Source organism: Triticum dicoccoides, chromosome 5B, assembly GCF_002162155.2.
Source record: "Triticum dicoccoides isolate Atlit2015 ecotype Zavitan chromosome 5B, WEW_v2.0, whole genome shotgun sequence".
NCBI lineage: Eukaryota > Viridiplantae > Streptophyta > Magnoliopsida > Poales > Poaceae > Triticum > Triticum dicoccoides.
The window spans coordinates 694,155,194-694,177,179 of NC_041389.1; the positions used below are offsets into that span (position 1 = coordinate 694,155,194).

At 46.3% G+C, this 21,986-nt stretch overlaps 1 protein-coding gene across 2 annotated transcripts; it reads left to right on the forward strand.

The window, feature by feature from the left end:
- Positions 1 to 10,245: 10,245 nt before the first annotated feature.
- On the forward strand, positions 10,246 to 16,057 carry LOC119312708 (probable cellulose synthase A catalytic subunit 3 [UDP-forming]). 2 transcript variants are annotated; one of them, XR_005151420.1, is made up of 15 exons: positions 10,246 to 10,608; positions 10,767 to 10,962; positions 11,081 to 11,289; positions 11,386 to 11,488; positions 11,574 to 11,745; positions 12,259 to 12,525; positions 12,611 to 12,956; positions 13,037 to 13,174; positions 13,281 to 13,406; positions 13,509 to 13,721; positions 13,813 to 14,104; positions 14,192 to 14,388; positions 14,493 to 14,843; positions 14,940 to 15,577; positions 15,720 to 16,057. XR_005151420.1 is itself a non-coding variant. In XM_037588462.1 (14 exons), exons 1-14 carry the CDS (start codon positions 10,528 to 10,530, stop codon positions 15,522 to 15,524), a joined length of 3,276 nt encoding a protein of 1,091 aa, XP_037444359.1. In that variant the 5' UTR covers positions 10,246 to 10,527; the 3' UTR covers positions 15,525 to 16,041. The 2 variants fall into 2 exon arrangements, 1 of the variants encoding a protein (XP_037444359.1); XM_037588462.1 differs by having other exon boundaries at positions 14,940 to 16,041.
- The last annotated feature ends 5,929 nt before the right edge of the window (positions 16,058 to 21,986 follow it).

Here is a 21,986-nt window from a genome sequence, read left to right on the forward strand (position 1 = left end):
CTGCATCATCCTCTCCTCTTCGGGGAAATCCAACGCAGTGCTCAAGAGGTAGCACCCACCTCCCATGGGGCTCGCCGAGGATTTTCACCCTCAACGAGGTTCGTGACCGCGGCGGCATCCTCCTACTGCTCACGGTCACCTTCACCAACCCGTTTGACGCGCGCGAGCTCCTCGGCCAAGTCTTTTGGTGCGGCTGCGAGGCCATCTTCTTCACCGTCTACAACATCTACACCAACCACGAGAGCATCTTCCCCACTCCATTCGGGATGCACTCCCTTCCCTACGACGAGGAGGAGGAGGTGTGAAGATGAAGACCGTGTTGAAGGGGCGCGCGCGGCCAAAGTGGAAGGAGGAGGTCAAGATGAAGACTGTTTTGTTTTTTATTTGTTGCTTTTCTATATCGTGTCGTGTCATGTCATGTTTCGTCATGTGTCCGTGAACTGTCCGTGAACTTATTATTGTAAGGGTTGCATCTTATCTAAGTTATTTATTAGGGTTTATTATGTGTGTTAAAAAATGTTCGTGCCCAAACATATAATTTCTTCCCTAAACCAAGTCATGAAGTTCGAGAACTTGTGGTTTTCATTAATGAAAATCGGAGGGGGTGAGAAGCCCTTCGTTTCATTCAAAAAAAATAAGTCATGAACTAACATGCAAATTTATTCCCTTTAAATCCTAAACCAAGTGCCACTCTAACCCTAAACAAAGTGCCACTCTAACCAAAACCATGTGGCAGTGCAAACATACGTTTTCAACCTTCCAACCCTCCAAAGTTTCAGTGCAAAACAAAGGAAAACCACTCTCACGTGTGTGCAAACATTCACGGTCTCACTATTTTTTTGACAAATTTCACAGTCTCACTATGTATACCTTCCCTCCCTAGCCATGTCAAACTCTTGCCATCTGTCCTAGCGGTTACCAGCGCAAACCTAAACACCACAAACCCACGCGGTCCTGGGTTCGAGTCCCCAGCCTCACCAAAATTTTGTGCATTTTCCACCCTTCATTTTTTAGACAAATTAGTTTTTACTCAATGTAATGCCCCTAAAAAATGTTCATTTATTTTGGCACTAGGTGTAAATCTCTACCAGAGTTGAGGCACATTTTCCATGACATGTTGGTCTTTGATTTAAATCACGGTGTATTTGAATTGGATTACTTAAATTGCTATTAAATATTTAACAGCTCCAAAAAAATTCTAACCTTAATTTTTTGGCTCTAGAATAATTCATTAGCTGCATTTCATTGATCAAAAGTTTCTGAATTCCTCATTTCTTCTCCTTTTTTTCAACATATTTAAATGTTGGTCACTTCTTCTCTTTTTTTTCAACATTTAAACAACTTTGACCAACATTTAAACTAGGTGAATTTCTCATACAATTTCAAGATTACAAATTCCTCCATAATTCATGCCTTTCCATACATTTTCAACATTACAACCAGTGCAATTACCATACCTACAAATGCCCAAAAGTATTTGCAAATGGGTATTGGTAGTGCTTGATCTTCAAGCTTCCTGACCTTCTTCTTCAACATCCTAAGCTCAACAGCTAGCTCTTTGTCAGTGCGTGCTTTGCCCTCCATCTCTTCTTCCGGAGCTCATGCTGCGGCCACCGTGGTTCGGGGCAGCATGCACAACCATTCTTCATACTCTTCTTGCAGTTCATTTATCAGAGTCTTGGCCAGAGCATCGACCCAAAGAAAGAAGCATGTCACCTGCATGAACACGGAACATATCAACCCATTGCTCAAAGATCCCGACCACGAAAATGGTGCAATTGCCCCGATTCTTACCCCATTCTCGCTGCACACGTAGAACGGACGATTCTGGTTCCTCGGTGTGTGAGAAACCCTCCGATCAACGCTCGCCCAGCACCGCGAACAGACGAAGACAGTCATCTCCACACGCGCCCAGCTCTGCATCCGCGAGGTGGCGCGGGAGCTTGCGGAAGACATGGAGCTCGGAGCCGAACGGGATCTCAACGCCGCCGCGCCCTCCACAGCTAGCTTCCCACCGCCATGCTCTCGCTCTCTCGCCATGGTCAGCGTCGTGCTCTCTGTCATCGTGGTCACCGTCGCTGTCGCCCGCTTATATAGCACACCCGCAACGGCTCTATGCTCAACGGCTCTCTGCTGGGTCCCGCAAGCCACGCGTGCAACAGTCTGAATAAAATTGGTTGTCTCTGCCGCCTGGTCCCACCTGTAAGGGCCGAGTCAAAACGTTGACCTGATAGAGATGCCAGAGTTCACAGAACGAGTCGGTGCGCACGGACTAGGGGCAAAACTGAGCACAATTTGCATCTGAGGGCAAAACTGAGCAGATGGACACCACTGAGGGCAAAAGGATAATTAACCCTTGATAGAAAAGCGAATAATTATGAGATTATCTAGGCATGATCATGTATATAGGCATCACGTCCGCAACAAGTAGACCGACTCCCGCCTGCATCTACTACTATTACTCCACACATCGACCGACTCTTGCCTGCATCTAGAGTATTAAGTTCATAAAGAACAGAGTAACGCATTAAGAAAGATGACATGATGTAGAGGGATAAACTCAAGCAATATGATATAAACCCCACCTTTTTATCCTCGATGGCAACAATACAATACGTGCCTTGCTGCCCCTGCTGTCACTGGGAAAGGACACCACAAGATTGAACCCAAAGCTAAGCACTTCTCCCATGGCAAGAAAGATCAATCTAGTAGGCCAAACCAAACTGATAATTCAAAGAGACTTGCAAAGATAACTCAATTATACATAAAAGAATTTAGAGAAGATTCAAATATTTTTCATAGATAAACTTGATCATAAACCCACAATTCATCGGATCTCGACAAACACACCGCAAAAAGAGTTTACATCGAATAGATCTCCACAAGAGAGGGGGAGAACATTGTATTGAGATCCAAAAAGAGAGAAGAATCCATCTACCTAATAACTATGGACCCGAAGCTCTGTGGTAAACTACTCACAACTCATCAGAGGGGCTATGGTGTTGATGTAGAAGCCCTCAGTGGTCGATTCCCCCTTCGGCAGAGCGCCGGCGAAGGCTCCAAGATGGGATCTCGCGGATACAGAAGGTTACGGCGGTGGAAATTGTGTTTCATTGGCTCCCTGGATGCTTTCGGGGTACGTAGGCTTATATAGGAGGAAGAAGTACGTTGGTGGCCGCCCGAGGGGCCCACGAGACAGGGGGGCGCGCCCTGTAGGGGTGGGCGTGCCCTACCCTCTCGTGGCCGCCTCGGCTGCTTCTTGACTTGCACTCCAAGTCCTCTGGATCACGTTCGTTCCAAAAATCACGCCCCCGAGGGTTTCATTCCGTTTGGACTCTGTTTGATATTCCTTTTCTTCAAAATACTGAAATAGGCAAAAAAACAGCAATGCGGGCCGGGCCTCCGGTTAGTAGGTTAGTCCCAAAAATGATATAAATGTGTAAAATAAAGCCCATAAACATCCATTAGGGGTAATATAATAGCATGGAACAATCAAAAATTATAGATACGTTGGAGACGTATCAATGCGTCAATAGTCCATCCTTGGGGACTGAGGGTTTGTACCAGTAGCTATATGTTTGATCTCTCTTTGGTGTTTTTGATTAGGTACGATCTTGATGTATTATGAGCTTTATCAATGTAGTGAAATCTTATGATGTTCTTCCCCCCCCCTCTCTCTCTCCCTTGTGGTGAATTGAGTCTCACTCTTTAAGGTTTCATTATGTTGGATTGAATATTTTGTACTTGAGATCACCTGATGCATGTTTAACTCGCGGATTCCCGAGGAGACATTGGGATAATCTAGGTGAGATAAGAGTTGATTGATACGTATCATTGTCTTATTGTAGTACGGTCACTAGAACTACTCGTGACACTTTGAAGGTGGTTCAATAGATTGATTGGAGACACAACTTTGAGATGGTTTACTACCTACACGATTTCATCCCACTTTCTCCGACAGAATTAGAAGCATTGGAGTGATTCTATGCCGCACTTTGAGGGATTATCATGTGTTTCAATTATGTTAATGATGTTGAGTGATTGCACTAGTGAAAGTATGGACCATAGGCCTTGTTTCTAGCATTGAGACACCATTTCCATCCACTTTTGTTACTTGCTACCTTGCCATTTTTATTTATACAGATTATAAAAAAGCTATGTCTACCATCCATATTACACATCTATCACCGTCACTCGCTAGACTAGTGCACCTATACAACTGACAATTGTACTGGGGACACGAGAGACTAGTTTTATTTGCTTACATGATTGTTTGAGAGAGAACCATGTTCATTCTACTCCTCCCACAGATTGATAAAGCTTAGGTCATCCACTTGAGGGAAATTTGTTGTTGTCCTACAAAATTCTTCGCTTGGAGGCCCAATAAAGTCAACAAGAATAAAGTTGTGTAGTAGACATCAGTTTTTTCGTTCTTTTACTTTGTGCAAGCTTTTATTGTGTATTTATTTTGTGCTTGCACTTGTTCTTGTGTTGCTTGTTATATAGGTTGTCCACCTAGCATACTTTCTTGCCGATCCTTTCACACAGCAAGCTTGAAGCACTCCGAATGCCCTCTCCACATCCTTCGTAGCTGCTTCATGCCTTCTTGCAAATGGCTTTGTTTGTTGCCTTGTGGTTTGAATATAGTCTTCACAAACTTTGCCCACTTAGTATAGATGACAGCGGCAAGATAGTATCACATGTTCTAGTTGCGGCCATTGACAGTGTAGTTGCAAGGCGACGATTCCCCATTACAAAGCTTCATGAACACGCCAGATCGTTGAAGCACATTGACATTGTTGTGAGAACCCGGTATTTCAAAGAAAGCATGCCAAATCCATAGTCATGTGATGCCACTCCTTCCAGTATGATGGTGGACTCTTTGGTGTGCCCTTGGTACATTCCACACAAACCTTTGGGCAGTTCTTTCATTGTCAATGCATGCAATAAATTGATCTAAGCATTATGAAAAAACTCATACCTCTCCAATAGCCAACAACTTTTCTTTGTCCTGCACATTTGGTTCTCTCTAATTCTCTGCTCCAAACACTTACACCATGGTGTGGGCAAATATGATAGTTCAGACATGTGCCCTCCTCCATCCGGACCATATCACCAACGACATTGTCGGCAATAACAAGTACAAACATCCTTAGAGGAGCCATGCATTTCTGCTTAGTAGAGAGAAAGTTGGCCGCAACAATCCCTAATGATCTTGAAGTAGTCATCGTGTGCCTCCACTCCCTCCACAACGCGTAAAAACAATGGTTTGCGCATAAGAAAACAACAACGAAACCATGGATCATTTGGGAAAGTTGGGTCCGGAGCAAATGAGTCCTTGTACAATAGCCATGCACGAGAGGCCCTATCCCGATTAGTGACTCTTCTCCCTTTGATTGAGTCATTGAAGTTGAGAATATGCTCCACTTGTCGGTCTATTTCCCATTGCATGCTCATGAGCATGATCATATCCACTTCTTCATCCGAATCTGATGAATCGAATAACTCATTTTCAATCATTTTATCAAGCTCCGTTGGTCCATACACCTCGTCTGACAAAGCATAAGAATTCATAATTTTTCCTATAAATAAATCATAAAAAAACCTGGCCGAACAATGTGTCAAACACATCAAGGGCAAGGTGTGCCTGAAAAGTTGTTAGACGTATCGCAATGGCGTCCAGGTCGGCGATGATCTCCGCAGCAACAAGCATGGATGGGGGGCTATTGTGCTAGTGCTGGTGGCGCCGAGGCGCCGAACGACGGCGGAGGAGCGAGTGGCAGCGGAGCTACAAGAAGGTCGGCGCGGAGGAGAAATAATAGAAGAGAGAGCAAATGAAATTGGTAGACAGGGGGTGGATTTGTGGTGGGGTCGGTGTCGGGTATGACTTGGCGGACGCGCCCAGGCCTCCCCATGTCCGCCCTGCATTTGGGCTGGATATGAGGGGTGCCGGTTAGCTCGGGCGTTTGAGGCACCCGTCAGGGTCGCATTTTTTGATAGGCCAGTGACCGGGGCATCCACCCGGGCATTTGAGGCGCCTGACTATAGATGCTCTTAGAGCGCCCACAACAGGACCTCCTACACGCCCCTGATTATCAGTAGGACAACCCAGACTGCCTGGGCCCAAAAAACGCACACCTCAAATCTGGCCCAAATCTCTAGGTTGTGTGGCACCCCTCAAAGCCAGTCCATATGTGAGGCAAATATGACGAAGTCTGGACATGCGTAGAGTGGCCGCCACGTCAGACCGACCCATGTTGCGCCACCCTGACCCCACATAAACCCCATACCATCCCCATTTGGACCAAACCCTAACACTCTTGACTACTCCGCTCCCTTGACACTTCGCTCCGGTTTGTACCCTCCTCGTATGTTCCCCTCCCGTCCCCATTGACTGGGATGCACTCGCCAAGTCAGATTCTAGCTCCTCCAGCCACTGCTCCTCACGAACGTCATTGGGTGCTCGTGCCCGTGGCTTCCTCAGTCAGAGGAGCGGGTTACTCGCCGTGGAAGGAAGAGGGTGGCGCCGGCTCGATATAGATGGTTCGGTTGCGGGTCTTGCATATATGTGCCTGGGCTACTGTCCACCAACGTGGAGGACGACCTCACCACCACTGATGACGCAACCGTACTTCTGGGCGCTGCCTACACCGAGGAGTACAACCGCCGCTTCGGCCACTCCAAGAGGAAGGTCATCGAGGAAGTGGTGAAGTCCGGTGTCTGATATCTATCTTTTATCTACTGTTTAGTTATAGATCATACTCGATCGACGAACTCGCTATATCCGATATTTTGTGAACTTGCTATGCCCGATTGTATAGACTTGCTATGTCAAATTTATCAGACGCGCCCGGCACATCCTCGGACATCCAAAGGCTAAATTTAGCAAGTCCAGTTGTAGATGCTATTACACCTAAAACAATGTGAAAAAAAAATCTTTTTTCTCGAAAAGAAGTAGGAAAAACTGGACAGGGAAGGACCTGGGCACTGCAGTTCATTCCTGTTCCGTCCCTTGTTTTTGGTCAAACAAGGCAAAACGCAAGGCAGGCAAAAAGAAGCAAGGCGGAGCAACGCTGTCATGGCATGCATTAACTGAATTTCTATTCTATTTGGGGCTAGCCCCCATTTCAATTTCCAGCAATGGCCGCCAACCAGCACGCGGAAGGATCGTCGCTCGGAGGAGGTCGGATCTGAAGCAAAAAAGAAGACAAAAGGGATCTCCGGAGGATCGCTGATATACAGGTATAATAATAACAAAGAGAGAAACAAAGGGCGTGCAAGTAGGCGTACATGAGGCTAAATTCGGGAGCGCGCGCGCGTGGTACAGCTAGGTGGAGCAATTAAGCCAGCCGCATGCATCGAGCCATGCCATCCAAACACATGGGTGGCGACCTTGACCCGGCGCGAGATGAGATGAGATGAGATCAAGCTGCTTCGCTTTGCCAGTTGCAAAGCCACCAGTAATTAAATCATAAACCCCCGCGGTCAAATTGATTCCCATGTGATCCGTGCACATGTTTAATTGCGCTGTTATTTTACTACTACTACTACTACTCTGTGCAGCCTCAGCTTTCGAGTGAGAAGTGTGTGGAAGATAACGGAGCTGATGCTCGCTCGGGACTGTACTACGTAGTAGGATCATCGGATCTCGGACGGTGAAGCTTTTACAGCGGCAGAGGATTCATGCGTCGTTCGCAGGCGCAGGCCTTGCCAGTAAGGAAGCAAATGACGTGCACCCGGTGACAGGTTAAAAAAGAGAGACGAGACGGTCGAGCAATGATGCGGCCATTGATGCCACGCAATCGAATCGACCTACCCTCCGTCTGGATCTCGTGCGAGCGAGAAGCAAACGCGCTTAACTGATTGGTGTAAAAAAAGAGAAAAGTATTTCGGGTCCTCTCTCGCTCACTGTATACTGTAGTACTAGGAGTAGTACGCTAACGAACGCCAGCCCACCAACCGGGCGAGCTTTTAGTTTAGTTATTAAGTTTAGCTTAGGCGTCGTGGGGGTTAAGGCCCCTTAATCGCGGGGTTCGTTTACCCTTTTGTGAAACGCCATGATGATGATGATTGAGATGTGGGAGTGTGTGTGTTAGTTCAGGTGTCGGTAGTCTGTGGCTGGCCAAAAGGGAGAGGTGGGCCGGGGAAAGCGTGTGATCGTGAATCTCTCTCACACACACGCAGAGAGAGCTCGGACACTCGGAGCTAGCTAGCGGAGTAGTACTACTACCATCTTCCTCCACTGGAAAAAGGGCTAGAGCACGAGCGCGCGGCCTCCACCGTCCGATGCCCCGCCAATCGGACGGCCCACAAGCGGAGTACGTACTAGCAAACAAGACGATCCCATGACGCGGCGATCCACATCATCACTTTTCCGTGTGCGTCCGAACAAAATATCTGGCCTGTGCGCCTTCTTCGTGCTAGCTAGAAGAAGCAAGTAACTGCCGATGGGTTTCGGTGCAGGGCCAATTGCAGGCGTACTGTACCACGGAGTGTATGTACAAAGACAAGAAACGACCAATCTACGGAGGCACATTGATTGCAGCCATGTTTGGTTCGCTACCATCTCGGGCCAAAGACCACAGCTAAAAGTAACTGCGGTGTCGTCCAAAGAAGAAGAAATAAAAATGCAGCGTCCAATTCTGAAGAGAGAGAGAGAGAGAGAGTTAAGAGGCGACAGAGATGTGCAGGCGGCCGGCCGGAGTAATCACGGGCGCGCAGTGTTAGCTAGCTCGACGAACTGCCTGCTAATCCAAGAGCTCCAGTCGGTGGGCGGGCGGGCGGGCCCACCGACAGAGACATCCGGCCCCATCATCCCAGGCTGCCCGCTGCTAACAATAATAATGATAATAATCCGGATTATTATTCTTCTAACTAATCTCCGGCCACGGACTAAAAGGCGATGTGTGATCCTGATCGGGTCGTGGAGGAGGCGAGTAGTATAATGAAGAAAACGAGTATGTTGTGCTGTCACGGTCCGAGAGATAAAATATGAGCGAATAAGCGAGTGGGTTGGTGGGTCGAGATCATCGTCGTCATCATCAGTGAGCCAACGAACGCTCGCTCGCTCCACTTCGTACCGACACTTGTCTCCTCTTGCTGCAATGCAATGCAAAATACGCCATCATCGAAACGGAACTCTTCTCCTCCTCTGAATTAAATTATGATACTCATGCTAATGCTTGTTTATTTATTTTGGTTTTTCTCGTTAGTTGGCGGGCTCCTTTCTTTCTTTCATTCCCGTTTTCCTACCGGTCTCCCTCACGTCACCCGTCCTTTTCATCAGTTTCGTCCAAAAAATCTCTCTGGTTTTACGCTCGCTCACTCCGTCGGAGAGCGTAAATTTACTCGACAATACCATTATTTAGTGTGTAATTGTTTTTGCTCTAGGATAGGAGGAGGTGAAATTTGCAATCAGTCTACGGAGCAGAGTAGTGTTAGTAGTACTGTGTGCACATGGGCGAATTGGGGCACATGGACGATCCTCCTCCGTCGCCACTTTCCCCACGAGGCTTTTCTTTTCTTTTCTTTCCAGAAGAACAAACATTAGTAGTGGCAGTAAATCCCTTTTTGTACCATGGGTATTTCAGCCCAAGCAGCGACCTTCTCCTCTCCTTTCCCAAGTTTGCAAAGCAGAGGATCCTCTGTAGGCAGACGCGTACAGGCTACCAAATTTTCATTTTCACACTCTGATCTTTGATCTTGTAAACAGAGAAATAGATAGCGCCCATGCCGTTTTCCTCTCGAGAAAAGCGTAACAACCTTGTTGACCGGTGCGAGACGGACACCCCAACCAACGCATCCCCGCTCTCCCTCTCCGGTAGGAGTCTAGGGTCAACAGTCATCCGGCCCGGCCCGGCCCGGCCTCCGGTGCGCAGTAGCGCCACACCGTCACCGACACTTTCCTCCTCCCCTTTCTCTCTGCTCGCACATGCGGCTCAAGAAAAAAGAAAAAAAAACTCTGCCCGCACATGCCAGGGGTGGTGGTTGCGCCGTGGTTACAAGCAAGGTACTCCTACCGATTATTAACTCGTCGCAACAATAATAATAATAATAATAATTCAGATTCAGAGGGAGTAGGGAACCGACAGTCTAGAGAGAGAAACGCAGGGGGGTGGGTGGGTGTAGAGAGAGAAAGTGAGGGGAGGGGAGGGGAGGGCCGACGGGGCGGGGCGGGGCGAGCGAGTAGTACAAAAACTGGGGCGCATGTGAGGGGGAGCTGTCGAAACACACACACACACAGAGGCACAGGGCACAGCGGGTTGGGGGCGGCGATGAGCTGTTTCTAGGAGGGCAACCACCACCACCACCACCGATTCGTCCCGTCGCAGAATAAAAAAAAAACACACCACACCACATCGCACTGGTACTACAACACCAGGCGGAAGCCCCCCAGCCCTTCCCCAATTCATTCCGTTCGTTCCCCATTCCCCTCCCGCAATCCATCCCCCGCCCGCCGCCGCGCCGCGACCGCCTCTGCCTCGGCGCGGGCCTCGGGATCCGGGGGATCTGGTGCGGGTCTGAGGGATGGAGGCCAGCGCGGGGCTGGTCGCCGGCTCGCACAACCGCAACGAGCTCGTCGTCATCCGCCGCGACGGGGAGCCAGGGGTGAGTCCTTCGCTTCTGGCTCGGCTCGGTCGCCGCGGAATCCGCGCGCGAGGGTTCCGGAGCCTGTTCTTCTCCGTGTCGGTCAGCGCCGGCCGCGGGGTTTCGGTTAGGGTGCCGTTTCTCAATCTCTTCTTCTGTTTGTGTGGCGGTGGGTGCAGGCGAGGCCGCTGAAGCAGCAGAACCGCGGGGCGTGCCAGATTTGCGGGGACGACCTCGGCCTCGGCCCCGGCGGCGACCCCTTCGTCGCCTGCAACGAGTGCGCCTTCCCCGTCTGCCGCGACTGCTACGAGTACGAGCGCCGCGAGGGCACGCAGAACTGCCCGCAGTGCAAGACCCGCTACAAGCGCCTCAAGGGTTTGTTCCACTCTCGCTTTCACTCTCGGCCCACCCTTCCCCAATGCCGCCACCGACCGAGCTCCCCCAATTTCGATGGGATTTGACGCGTTTTCTGGTCCTGATTTGCTGCCTGCAGGGTGCGCGCGTGTCCCCGGGGATGAGGAGGAGGACGGCGCCGACGACCTGGAGGACGAGTTCAACTGGAGGGACAGGGACGACTCGCAGTACGCCGCCGAGTCCATGCTCCACGCCCACATGACCTACGGCCGCGGCGGCGACCTCGACGGCGTGCACCAGCCCTTCCAGCCCAACCCCAATGTTCCCCTCCTCACCAATGGCCAGATGGTAATTCATTAACCACCTGCAAATCTCACACTCCTCTGCCATAATATCAGACTGTTTGGCTTGCTGGATGCTCAATTGCTCGCTCCCTGTGTGTAGGTCGACGACATCCCACCGGAGCAGCACGCCCTTGTTCCTTCCTTCGTCGGCGGAGGGGGAAAGAGGATCCACCCGCTCCCTTATGCTGATTCCAACCTTCCTGGTGCGCATTTCGAAATATCATCATCTCCTACTAGCATTTAGCTGTAACAATGGTTCAGGGAAACTGATGGTTGTTTGTGTTGCAGTGCAACCAAGATCCATGGACCCATCCAAGGATATTGGTTCCTACGGGTACGGTAGCGTCGCCTGGAAGGAGAGGATGGAGAGCTGGAAGCAGAAGCAGGAGAGGCTGCATCAGGCCAGAAATGATGGCGGTAAAGACTGGAACGGGGATGGCGACGATGCAGATCTGCCACTGTACGACACTAGAAACTCGCTCAGCAGCCATCTATTAGTTTGTTCTTTAGCGCCTTTCTGATTAATTCTTGGTTTCAACTGCACTAGTATTGGTCAAACAGACTAGAGATTTCATGCTTCGCTAGAGTGTCGCGATGTGCGCCGTAGACAACCTAAAATGCCAAAAGAATATCCACTAGAGTGTCGCGATGTGCTCCGTAGAGGACCTAAAATGCCAAAAGAATATATACATTTTGCTAAAACAGGGAAACAATTTGGCGAATTCGTATTCCCTAGATTTATCTATCTTAAAACTGCTGCATTTGTCTAAGCTGGATGAAGTTGTAACTGCGCCAGTGCCATTTAGTAATGACTATATGCTAGAAAAAATAATAGTTCTCTGTTTATCTGTATCTTTGACTGCAAGGAAGAAAATTCTATCTGGTCTTTGCTTAGACAAAACTTTTTTTGTTGTAAAATGTGTTACTAGACTCTGTGCTTGAGTACTAACTTTTTCTTGATTTTATTTACCAGAATGGATGAAGCTAGGCAGCCACTGTCCAGAAAGGTTCCCATTCCTTCAAGCCTGATTAATCCCTACAGGATGATCATTGTGATCCGTTTGGTGATTGTGTGTCTCTTCTTCCACTATCGTGTTATGCATCCGGTGCATGATGCATTTGTTTTGTGGCTCATATCTGTCATATGTGAGATATGGTTTGCCATGTCTTGGATTCTTGATCAATTCCCCAAGTGGTTTCCTATTGAGAGGGAGACTTACCTTGACCGCTTGACATTGAGGTTGGTTACTGCTGCCACCTATTAATACTTGCCTTCTGTTATTCTCCCAAAGTTATGGAACTAACTGCTTGTGTTGTACTGTCAGGTTCGACAAGGAAGGCCAGCCATCTCAACTCGCCCCAGTTGATTTCTTTGTCAGTACGGTCGATCCCGCAAAGGAGCCTCCGCTGGTCACAGCAAACACTATCCTATCTATCCTGGCGGTAGATTATCCGGTTGACAAGCTCTCTTGCTATGTTTCTGATGATGGTGCTGCCATGCTGACATTCGAAGGATTGTCTGAAACATCTGAATTTGCAAAGAAATGGGTTCCTTTCTGTAAGAAGTATAGCATTGAGCCTCGTGCTCCAGAGTGGTACTTCCAACAGAAGATAGACTACCTGAAAGACAAGGTGGTACCAAACTTTGTTAGGGACAGGAGAGCAATGAAGGTGCATAATTTCAGCCACTTTGCTATGTTCCATCAGTTGATAGAAGTGTATGCTAATTTTGGCCATGTCTTCTTTTACAGAGAGAGTATGAGGAATTCAAGATCAGAATCAATGCCTTGGTTGCTAAAGCCCAGAAAGTTCCTGAGGAAGGATGGACCATGCAGGATGGAACTCCCTGGCCTGGAAACAATGTCCGTGATCACCCTGGAATGATTCAGGTATGCTTATTACAGTTCGTGGTGCTATCCAGTCTATATGCTGACATCAAATGGTTCTTCCTTTTCCCACTTTGCCCTAATGAAGTCCGGTTTTGTCTACCTTTAGGTCTTCCTTGGTCAAAGTGGTGGCCTTGATGTGGAAGGAAATGAGCTGCCTCGATTGGTTTATGTTTCAAGAGAAAAACGGCCAGGCTATAACCATCACAAGAAGGCTGGTGCTATGAATGCATTGGTAATAATAATGTTTTGGATGCATTTTCGGCTAGTCTTCTCTATAGCTAGTAGTAGCACATGGTGATTTTAAGTTCCCTTCTAATGGTTGGCTCTTTTACAGGTCCGTGTCTCTGCTGTGCTAACGAATGCTCCATATATGCTGAACTTGGATTGTGATCACTATGTGAACAACAGCAAGGCAGTCAAGGAAGCAATGTGTTTTATGATGGATCCTTTGGTAGGAAAGAAAGTTTGCTACGTGCAGTTCCCACAAAGATTCGACTCCATTGATCGTCACGATCGATATGCTAACAAGAATGTCGTCTTCTTTGATGTAAGACTTGGATTTCATGTTTCTAAGATATTTCTCTTGTCTACATTCTGTGTAACTTCGATGAAGTTTCCCTAACATTTGTCCCATACAGATCAACATGAAAGGTTTGGATGGTATTCAAGGCCCCATCTATGTTGGCACGGGATGTGTCTTTAGAAGGCAGGCGCTGTATGGTTATGATGCTCCCAAAACAAAGAAGCCACCGTCAAGGACTTGCAACTGCTGGCCAAAGTGGTGTGTGTGCTGTTTCTGCTTTGGTAACAGGAAGAACAAGAAGAAGGTTACCAAGCCTAAGACAGAGAAGAAGAAGAGGTTGTTTTTCAAGAAGGAAGAGAATCAATCACCTGCGTACGCACTTAGTGAAATTGACGAAGCTGCCGCAGGTACCACTCAATTTCCAACACTGGTTACTCTAGAAATATCTTCATTAGTTAGTATTAACACGGCCTACATTGCAATGTTCTTGGCAGGAGCTGAAACTCAGAAGGCTGGTATTGTAAATCAGCAGAAGTTAGAGAAGAAATTTGGCCAGTCTGCTGTTTTTGTTGCATCAACTCTTCTTGAGAATGGTGGTACCCTGAGGTGTGATAGTCCAGCTTCTCTTCTGAAGGAAGCTATACATGTCATCGGTTGTGGCTATGAAGACAAGACAGACTGGGGAAAAGAGGTACAGTCAGGAGCTTGGTTGCTGTGCGCTGCTGATTAGGCAGTTCAAATATCTGTTGCCTGGTAGTAATAAATCATAATCATTTGTTTATTTATTTATTGCAGATTGGCTGGATCTATGGGTCAGTTACAGAGGATATCCTAACTGGGTTTAAGATGCATTGCCATGGCTGGCGGTCGATTTACTGCATACCTAAAAGACCTGCATTCAAAGGTTCCGCGCCTCTCAATCTTTCGGATCGTCTTAACCAGGTTCTTCGGTGGGCTCTTGGATCTATTGAGATCTTCTTCAGCAACCATTGCCCGCTTTGGTATGGGTATGGTGGCGGACTGAAATTTTTGGAAAGATTTTCCTACATCAACTCCATCGTCTATCCTTGGACGTCCATTCCACTTCTGGCCTACTGCACGTTGCCGGCCATCTGCTTGTTAACGGGAAAGTTCATCACTCCAGAGGTAAAGCATACTTAGCTTGTAGTTCTATCTGCTGTGAAGTAGCAAGTCTGGTACGATTTAAACCTTACTCCCTTCCCTTTTGGTTCTGTCTTGCAGCTTAGCAATCTTGCCAGTATCTGGTACATGTCTCTTTTCATCTGCATTTTTGCTACTGGTATTCTGGAAATGAGATGGGCTCGTGTAGCGGTTGACGATTGGTGGAGGAATGAGCAGTTCTGGGTCATTGGAGGTGTATCTGCCCATCTGTTTGCCGTGTTCCAAGGACTTCTCAAGGTGATAGCTGGTGTGGACACGAGCTTCACCGTCACAACAAAGGCTGGAGACGATGAGGAGTTCTCGGAGCTGTACACCTTCAAATGGACAACCCTGTTGATACCCCCGACCACCCTGCTCCTGCTGAACTTCATCGGGGTGGTTGCCGGCATCTCCAACGCTATCAACAACGGATATGAGTCATGGGGGCCTCTCTTCGGGAAGCTCTTCTTTGCGTTCTGGGTGATTGTCCATCTTTACCCGTTCCTCAAGGGTCTTCTTGGAAGGCAGAACAGGACCCCGACGATCGTCATCGTCTGGTCCATCCTGTTGGCTTCTATCATCTCGCTCCTGTGGGTGCGTGTGAACCCTTTCCTTGCCAAGACCGACGGCCCTCTTCTGGAGGAGTGCGGTCTGGACTGCACCTAGGAGATGAAAGGATGGACGATCAAAATGAGTCATCATGTGGAGTAATTTTGAAGGTGTTTTTGTGCCCATAAATTTTTTGTCTTCCATTCCTCCATCCCCTGTGTAGATAGAAAACAAACATGCAACAAGTGTTAAGTTATTGGTTTTGTTCCATGGTGGGTAGCTGGGCCTCATATATGCAAAATATTTGGGCAGACGGGAGGCTGCGGCAACCCTTGTTCACCTCACCTCTGTGCAGTTCGGCCACGAAGAAGCAAGGATACAGTCAGCCAAGTCAGTGTTGTTTCATTGTCCAGCCATCCAGCAATTCTTTATTTGTTGACCTTGATTTAAATGGAGAGGGATAAAATGTATGTAAGTGAGCCGAAACTGAGAGCTGTCGTCTGTATGCTATGCCCCAAGGATTGTATTATGTATGTACAAACTGAAAACAACTTGTATTTTTCTCTCTGTAAGGCAAGAATGCCGTTTGTAATAGAGGAAGCTGCACATTATTTATCTAGCTTGTTTTGGTAAATTCTAAACTGGATAAATGCCTGCATGCTCTTGTTAGTTTGTCATATTCTTGTTTTTCTTTCTAGTTCCAGTTCTATGCTTCATCCGCTCACCAGATTTCTATTAGTGTAGGTATCAAGAAGAATTGAAAGCCTGCCAGGCCAGGCCAGGATTCTTAACTCTGAAGGTACCATGCTGTAGCTTTGGCTTTGCGCCCTGCGATTCTGCGACCGACCAAGAGCCAGCTATGAATTGCGTCCACATGGTTGGCGCTGGATTTGGTCGCCCGTGGTCCATGGTTACACCTTACACGCAGCAGTGCGGGTGCAGTGTAGGCGCAGTACAGCTGGGTGGAATCGCACGGAGCGCAGGCACAAGGGTGCGCCATGCCACATGGTACTTGACAAAAGATATGACTGCACATGCACGTGCCATGCCATGTTCGCCGCTGCCTGCCGGCCCCGGCCCCAGCGCACCGCTCGCTAATGCTAAATGGCCTGCCGCTTGATCCACAGAGGCGTCTATCTATATATAGAATTAGATCCTAATAACACCACTAGTTTGTCTGCTGCTGCCGGAGGGTGAACACACGGGCATGCACAGTCCAATTCTGGCTCCTGCCGCACCCGCACCGCGATCCTTTTCGCGCCTCCCTCCTTGCTGTCGGTGGCTCATCCTGACCCTGATCTGATCTGAATATCTGATCAGGGCTTGCATGATGGTTAGGTTAGGTTAGGTTAGGTTGGGATAGATTAAGCTTTAGAGGTTAGGTGGCACGTACCTTCCGCATCCAGCTTCTTCTCCATTATTTTTCCCCTTTGACGTACAATGATTTGATTGACACGCAAAAGAAAGAGAGGCCGCATATATGGCTCGTGGGCGCGTAACTAATCAATCAATGATGATCGAGCGGGGAAAAAGGGGTAAAGGCCGGCGTCGGTCATGAAAATGATCAAGGTTTGCGTGCGCGTACGTATGGGTGGTTGTGGTTGACAGTGAAGTCGATGTCGATCCGAATCCGATGGGACGCGCCAACGAACGGGCGGAGACCCGGCCAGCCGGTGCCATCTGTGCTTGCCTTGCCGCGAACAACCATCGTCGGTGTCCTGGTTAATCCTCGGTACTGCTGCTAGTCGGTAATGCTGCCTGCCGGCTTAGCTCCAGATTTGATCTTGCCTGCGGGTTGTCGGTCGGTGGAGTGGAGTGGCCGGCGTTGTGTGTCCAACGTGTGTGTGTATGCTCACTGCGCCTGCGTGCTTGTAGCACTAGCACGTACTAATTCGCTTGTAATTTCTGGACAAGCATGCGTACGTACGTACGTACATGTTATGCAGACAAGTCGAATCAAAGAGAAAGGGCTACGTACGAAGTGCTACTGTGAGTAGCAAGGCCAGGAGGCTCGATCGGACCACTGCTCTTCATCAGTCCCTCTCTCTCATCTTGTTTGCCGGAAAAGATGACAAGAGCTTGATTGATTGATTAATCAGCCGGCCCGCCGGCCGGCCGGAGAATACGATGATAATGTAGTCTGTGTGCAAGTTGGTCACCACGCATGCCATCTTCACGCCTAGCCATGTAATTAACCACGATCTGGAACGTCGTAAAAGAATGCATGCATGGAACCTTCCTCCCATCCGGCTTTACTTGCTCGAGCGCTGAACATAGTATTTTTTTTTACCTGCTCGGTCGCTGAATAGAGTATGTGGCTACTAGTACTACTTGGCACGTACTTTTAGTGGTCAACGCTCGCGAATGGCCAGTATAGTTAGCGAAGCAGATTGAGATAGATGGTCTAAAGCAATATGGTCTATAGATCTACATGTATTTTTTTTATTGTTTTTGATGTTCGTTATATTATAATGATTGAAGATGAAAAGATTGAAAGTTTTTTCAATTTTGAGTTGCAGTAGATTCAGTGGTTGATCAATCGGTCGCCCTATCCACGGTATCCAGTGCATGCGTGCAGAGGAGGGAAAGGGAAAGTATCAGGTGATACCAGCCCTTATATGCTACCATGATACCAACTTTAAAAATTTAAATTTGAACTTGTCAAAAAATTCTGAAAAAAATTAAGGATGTTCATGACATATATGTCGACAACCCCTAAAAAATTCAGGTCAAAATTCGAAATATACATGGAAAAACAAAAAAGACAAATTCAGATGTGAATAGTGTCATTTTTGCTTTTGTCTTTTTTGACACTATTCATGATGGATTTGCCTTTTTTTGTTTCTCTTTGTGTATGTCAAATTTTGATATGATGTTTTAGGGGTTGTCGGCATATATGTCATGAACATACATGATTTTTTTGAATTTTTTTTGACAAGTTTAAATTTGAATTTTAAAAATTGGTATCATGGTAGCATATAAGGGTGGTATCAGCTGATACTTTCTCGCGTGACAGAATCAGCGACCAGATCATTATCCAAATCAAATCAAAGAGTCACTCCTCCTACTGCAGTCGTCGTCAGGCTCAGACAGAGCAGCAGCAGCATCGAGCTAGCATTTAATTCCATCTCTGTCTGGCTGCAAATGGGATACCACCATCTTCAAATTAAGTTAAATTAATTAAGCAACTACTACTGGTAGAACTCCATCTACTACCAATAGAAAAATTCGTCCATTGTCCTCTGTAACAGCGCTCTGAAAACGTAAAAGAATGGAACCTTCTCATCAATTGTTTACTCGGCTTGCAGTAGTTCAGTAGTCAACGCTAATGGTAGTGGTGATGACATAGAGACCTTTATTTATTATTTTATAGTTATTTTTCATTGCATAATATTCCTTCTCTAAAGAAATATAAGATCGTTTAGATTACTAGCGTTATATGTCTCTCTCTTTTTTAATTACTTGTCACATCATCTTTTTTGCCTGTCTGGCATGCATATTGCTATCTCTGTTATTTCCACCATGAATAGTCTAATCGGGTATCAAAAGCAAAATAAGAGTTTAATAAAAATGATGCACCCACTGGTAATTATTGCATGGTTGGTTTCGGGTAGTGAGTCTCATCATAACTCGGATCGTGAGATTATGCTTATACATTGTCGGCACTCCCTCCGCCCTTGTTTATAGTTGGGGTGAGTTCTTAGGTGTTTAACTAACAAAGCATGATTTATATGCCATTAAAATTTATGTTTATAAATTTTATTTGAATAAGGACATAGTGATATGCTTTTGATCGTATATAAAACATGATTCGTTAGTCAAACAAGGGATTTATCAAACCCACACCAATCATATAAACCCAGCGAGAGGGAGTACTATTGTTTTTTGGTTCTGCCAATTTTGGCCCATCAAGAGATTTTGCACAACAATAGACATAAAGTCGCTCCTCCTCCAAAAAATAAAGCTAGGGTTTCTGCCTCTCGCCGGCGCCGCCGCAGGTCCACCTCGTCTCCGGTGGCCCTAGGGCCATGGGGGGCGCGGTGGATCCTGCCAAGGGCCGGCGGAAGGGCTCCGTTTTCATTCGTTTTTTCCTGTCTTGTTAGGGTTTGTGTCATGCTCAGGAAGGCGAGACGGGGCGGCTCCCTGAAGATGGAATAAAGGTCTCCCCGCCTAGCCCCGTTCCGGCGGTGCATCTAGCATCATTGGTGGGCGTGTGGAGGTGTGTCTCCGGCGGATCTATCTTTGGTGGATTTGCTCGGATCTCGTCGTTGTTCGTCTACGTTCGTGTGTCTTCGGGTTGAATCCTTCCAACCTACGTTATTCTTCTTCGGCGGCGGTTGCTGTTCTGGTGCGCTGGTCCTATGGGGCCTTAGCACGACGACTTCCCAACTGTCTACTACAACAAGTTGTGCCCGACTCCGGCGATGGAGGGGTGATGACGGCGGCGCGCCTTCGGCTCGCTTCAGTGCTTGTAGTCGTTGCTAGGTGGTCTACGGATCTGGATGTAATTTTTATTTCTGGTGTTCGTTGTACTGCCATGTTTGAAGATGAATAGATTGGAAGTTTTTCGCAAAAAAAAAGAGCTTTTGCACAAAAATGTATACAATTCCAATTTAGAGAAAAAGTGTACAACCAGACGCATACATGATTCTCATCCAGAGCCTCTAACGCTAATGGCCCGCATGATCCACAGAGGCATGGATGGACTATATAGTGGTTGTTTTGTACTGAGAATTGCGTGTAGGATTTTGGTAAACAAACTTTTGGAAGATTTTAGCAAGACCAATTTTGATTAGTTTCTTTGTCAAGATAAGCATGTGCAGTTTCTAGTTTGGATCAGCAAGTTGTTGCAATCTACTATACATAAAGCTTGTTTTTTCTGCAACAACTTTGTTTTTGCAATCCATAGATTAGTTAGATAATCCAAACAAGATCTGAGGTTGTCACACCAGAAGTCATGCATTCTTAGGCAGAACTGGTTCTCTATAATCCGGACAACCAAACAACCATATAGTATGTTGCTGGATACAACACATGCTTTTTTTTTTTTTGCGAATGCACAACACGTGTTGTTTGGTAGTATAATATTTAGAAATAACTGAAGCATTCCCTAAAAAGCCATACGGAGGTGACTGAGAATTTCTTAAATCTCAGCCGACGGAGAATTTCTTAAATCTCAGTCGACCTGACCACAGTTGGATTAGTGTCAAGATTCGTGCCAAAAACCCATTCGCTACATTTTTGGGAGGAACATCCCACTCTGGGATTGTTCTTTTATCTACTTTGGGCCGAGTGTCTCCTCTAATTTTTATTCTTCCATTTGGGCCAGAGTTCATGTACCTGCTTAGGAAAGGGTCTTTTCCATCGTTCTTTTTTTTCCTTGAAGAAAGCGTACTTACTGGTCAAGTTTTCTATTTGGAGCATTTCATGACATATTATGTGCCTTTTTTACTCTATTGTTCTTTGTTTATTTGTCTTCTAATCTTTTCATGTATTAATTATTTTATTTTAAGTATAACAACAATTATATCAAAAACAAAAAGGAATTGAAAAACAACCTTATCATGATTTATAATAGAAATACGTTTTGTATTTATTTTATCTAAAGTTACTAATTGTTTCCTTAATAATTCTCAAAAAGTATCTTATATTTTTGTTTGCATAGTACAATTGCACGATTTAATGTGCGTGAATTGTACGATTGTATCTTGATTTTTTTCTTGCATTGCAGTTATTGATACATTGACGTTGCACTTTTATTATAATCAAGTTGTACTTTTACATGGCATACATATTTTATCTTTTGGATTATGTCATGGTTGCACTTTTCAATAATCTCAATTTACACTTTTCCGGAAATGTCCAACTACCCAGCAACTAGTTTCTTCACATGCCATTTGTATTTTCCCCACATTTTTAAATAAATTCAAGTTGCACCTTTTTCGGAAATGTGTAACTACCTACTTTCATAAAGTGCAACAAAGATTTTTACATTTTATATCTATTTTTCTCTTCTAGATTAAGAACATTTGTATTTCCCCCACATTTTTAAATAAACTCAAGTTGCATATTTTCTGGAAATGTGCAACTACCTACTTTCATAAAGTGCAACAAAGATTTTTACATTTTATATCTAATTTTCTCTTCTAGATTAAGAACTAGTTACACTTTTTAACAAACTAAAGTACATTTGTAAATGTATTTCTTCATAAAGGCACACACACGCTCATGAGTGTATCGTGTATCTAAACATCATGAACGCACGCGCTCGCCAAAGGCACGTCTCGTGCCTCTTCCTGGTCTTTTATTTTTCACAATCTCAGTGGTACAAAGTGGCAGCTCTATGCATAACACGCACGGACCCTGGCGAGCTTACCTAGCCGGACTCAAACTTATATAGACTTAAATACAAACCCAAATGATAAGTGTCACACGTGTGGCACGAAGGACTCTGACTTTGACATCTTTAAAACTAACAAAAAGAAAAACAAACCTCAAAGAAAAACTAAAACTTGCCATCCGAAAAGAAAGTTGTTATGCTTGACAACTAAAGTTGGCATGCTTGACAACTAAAATTGC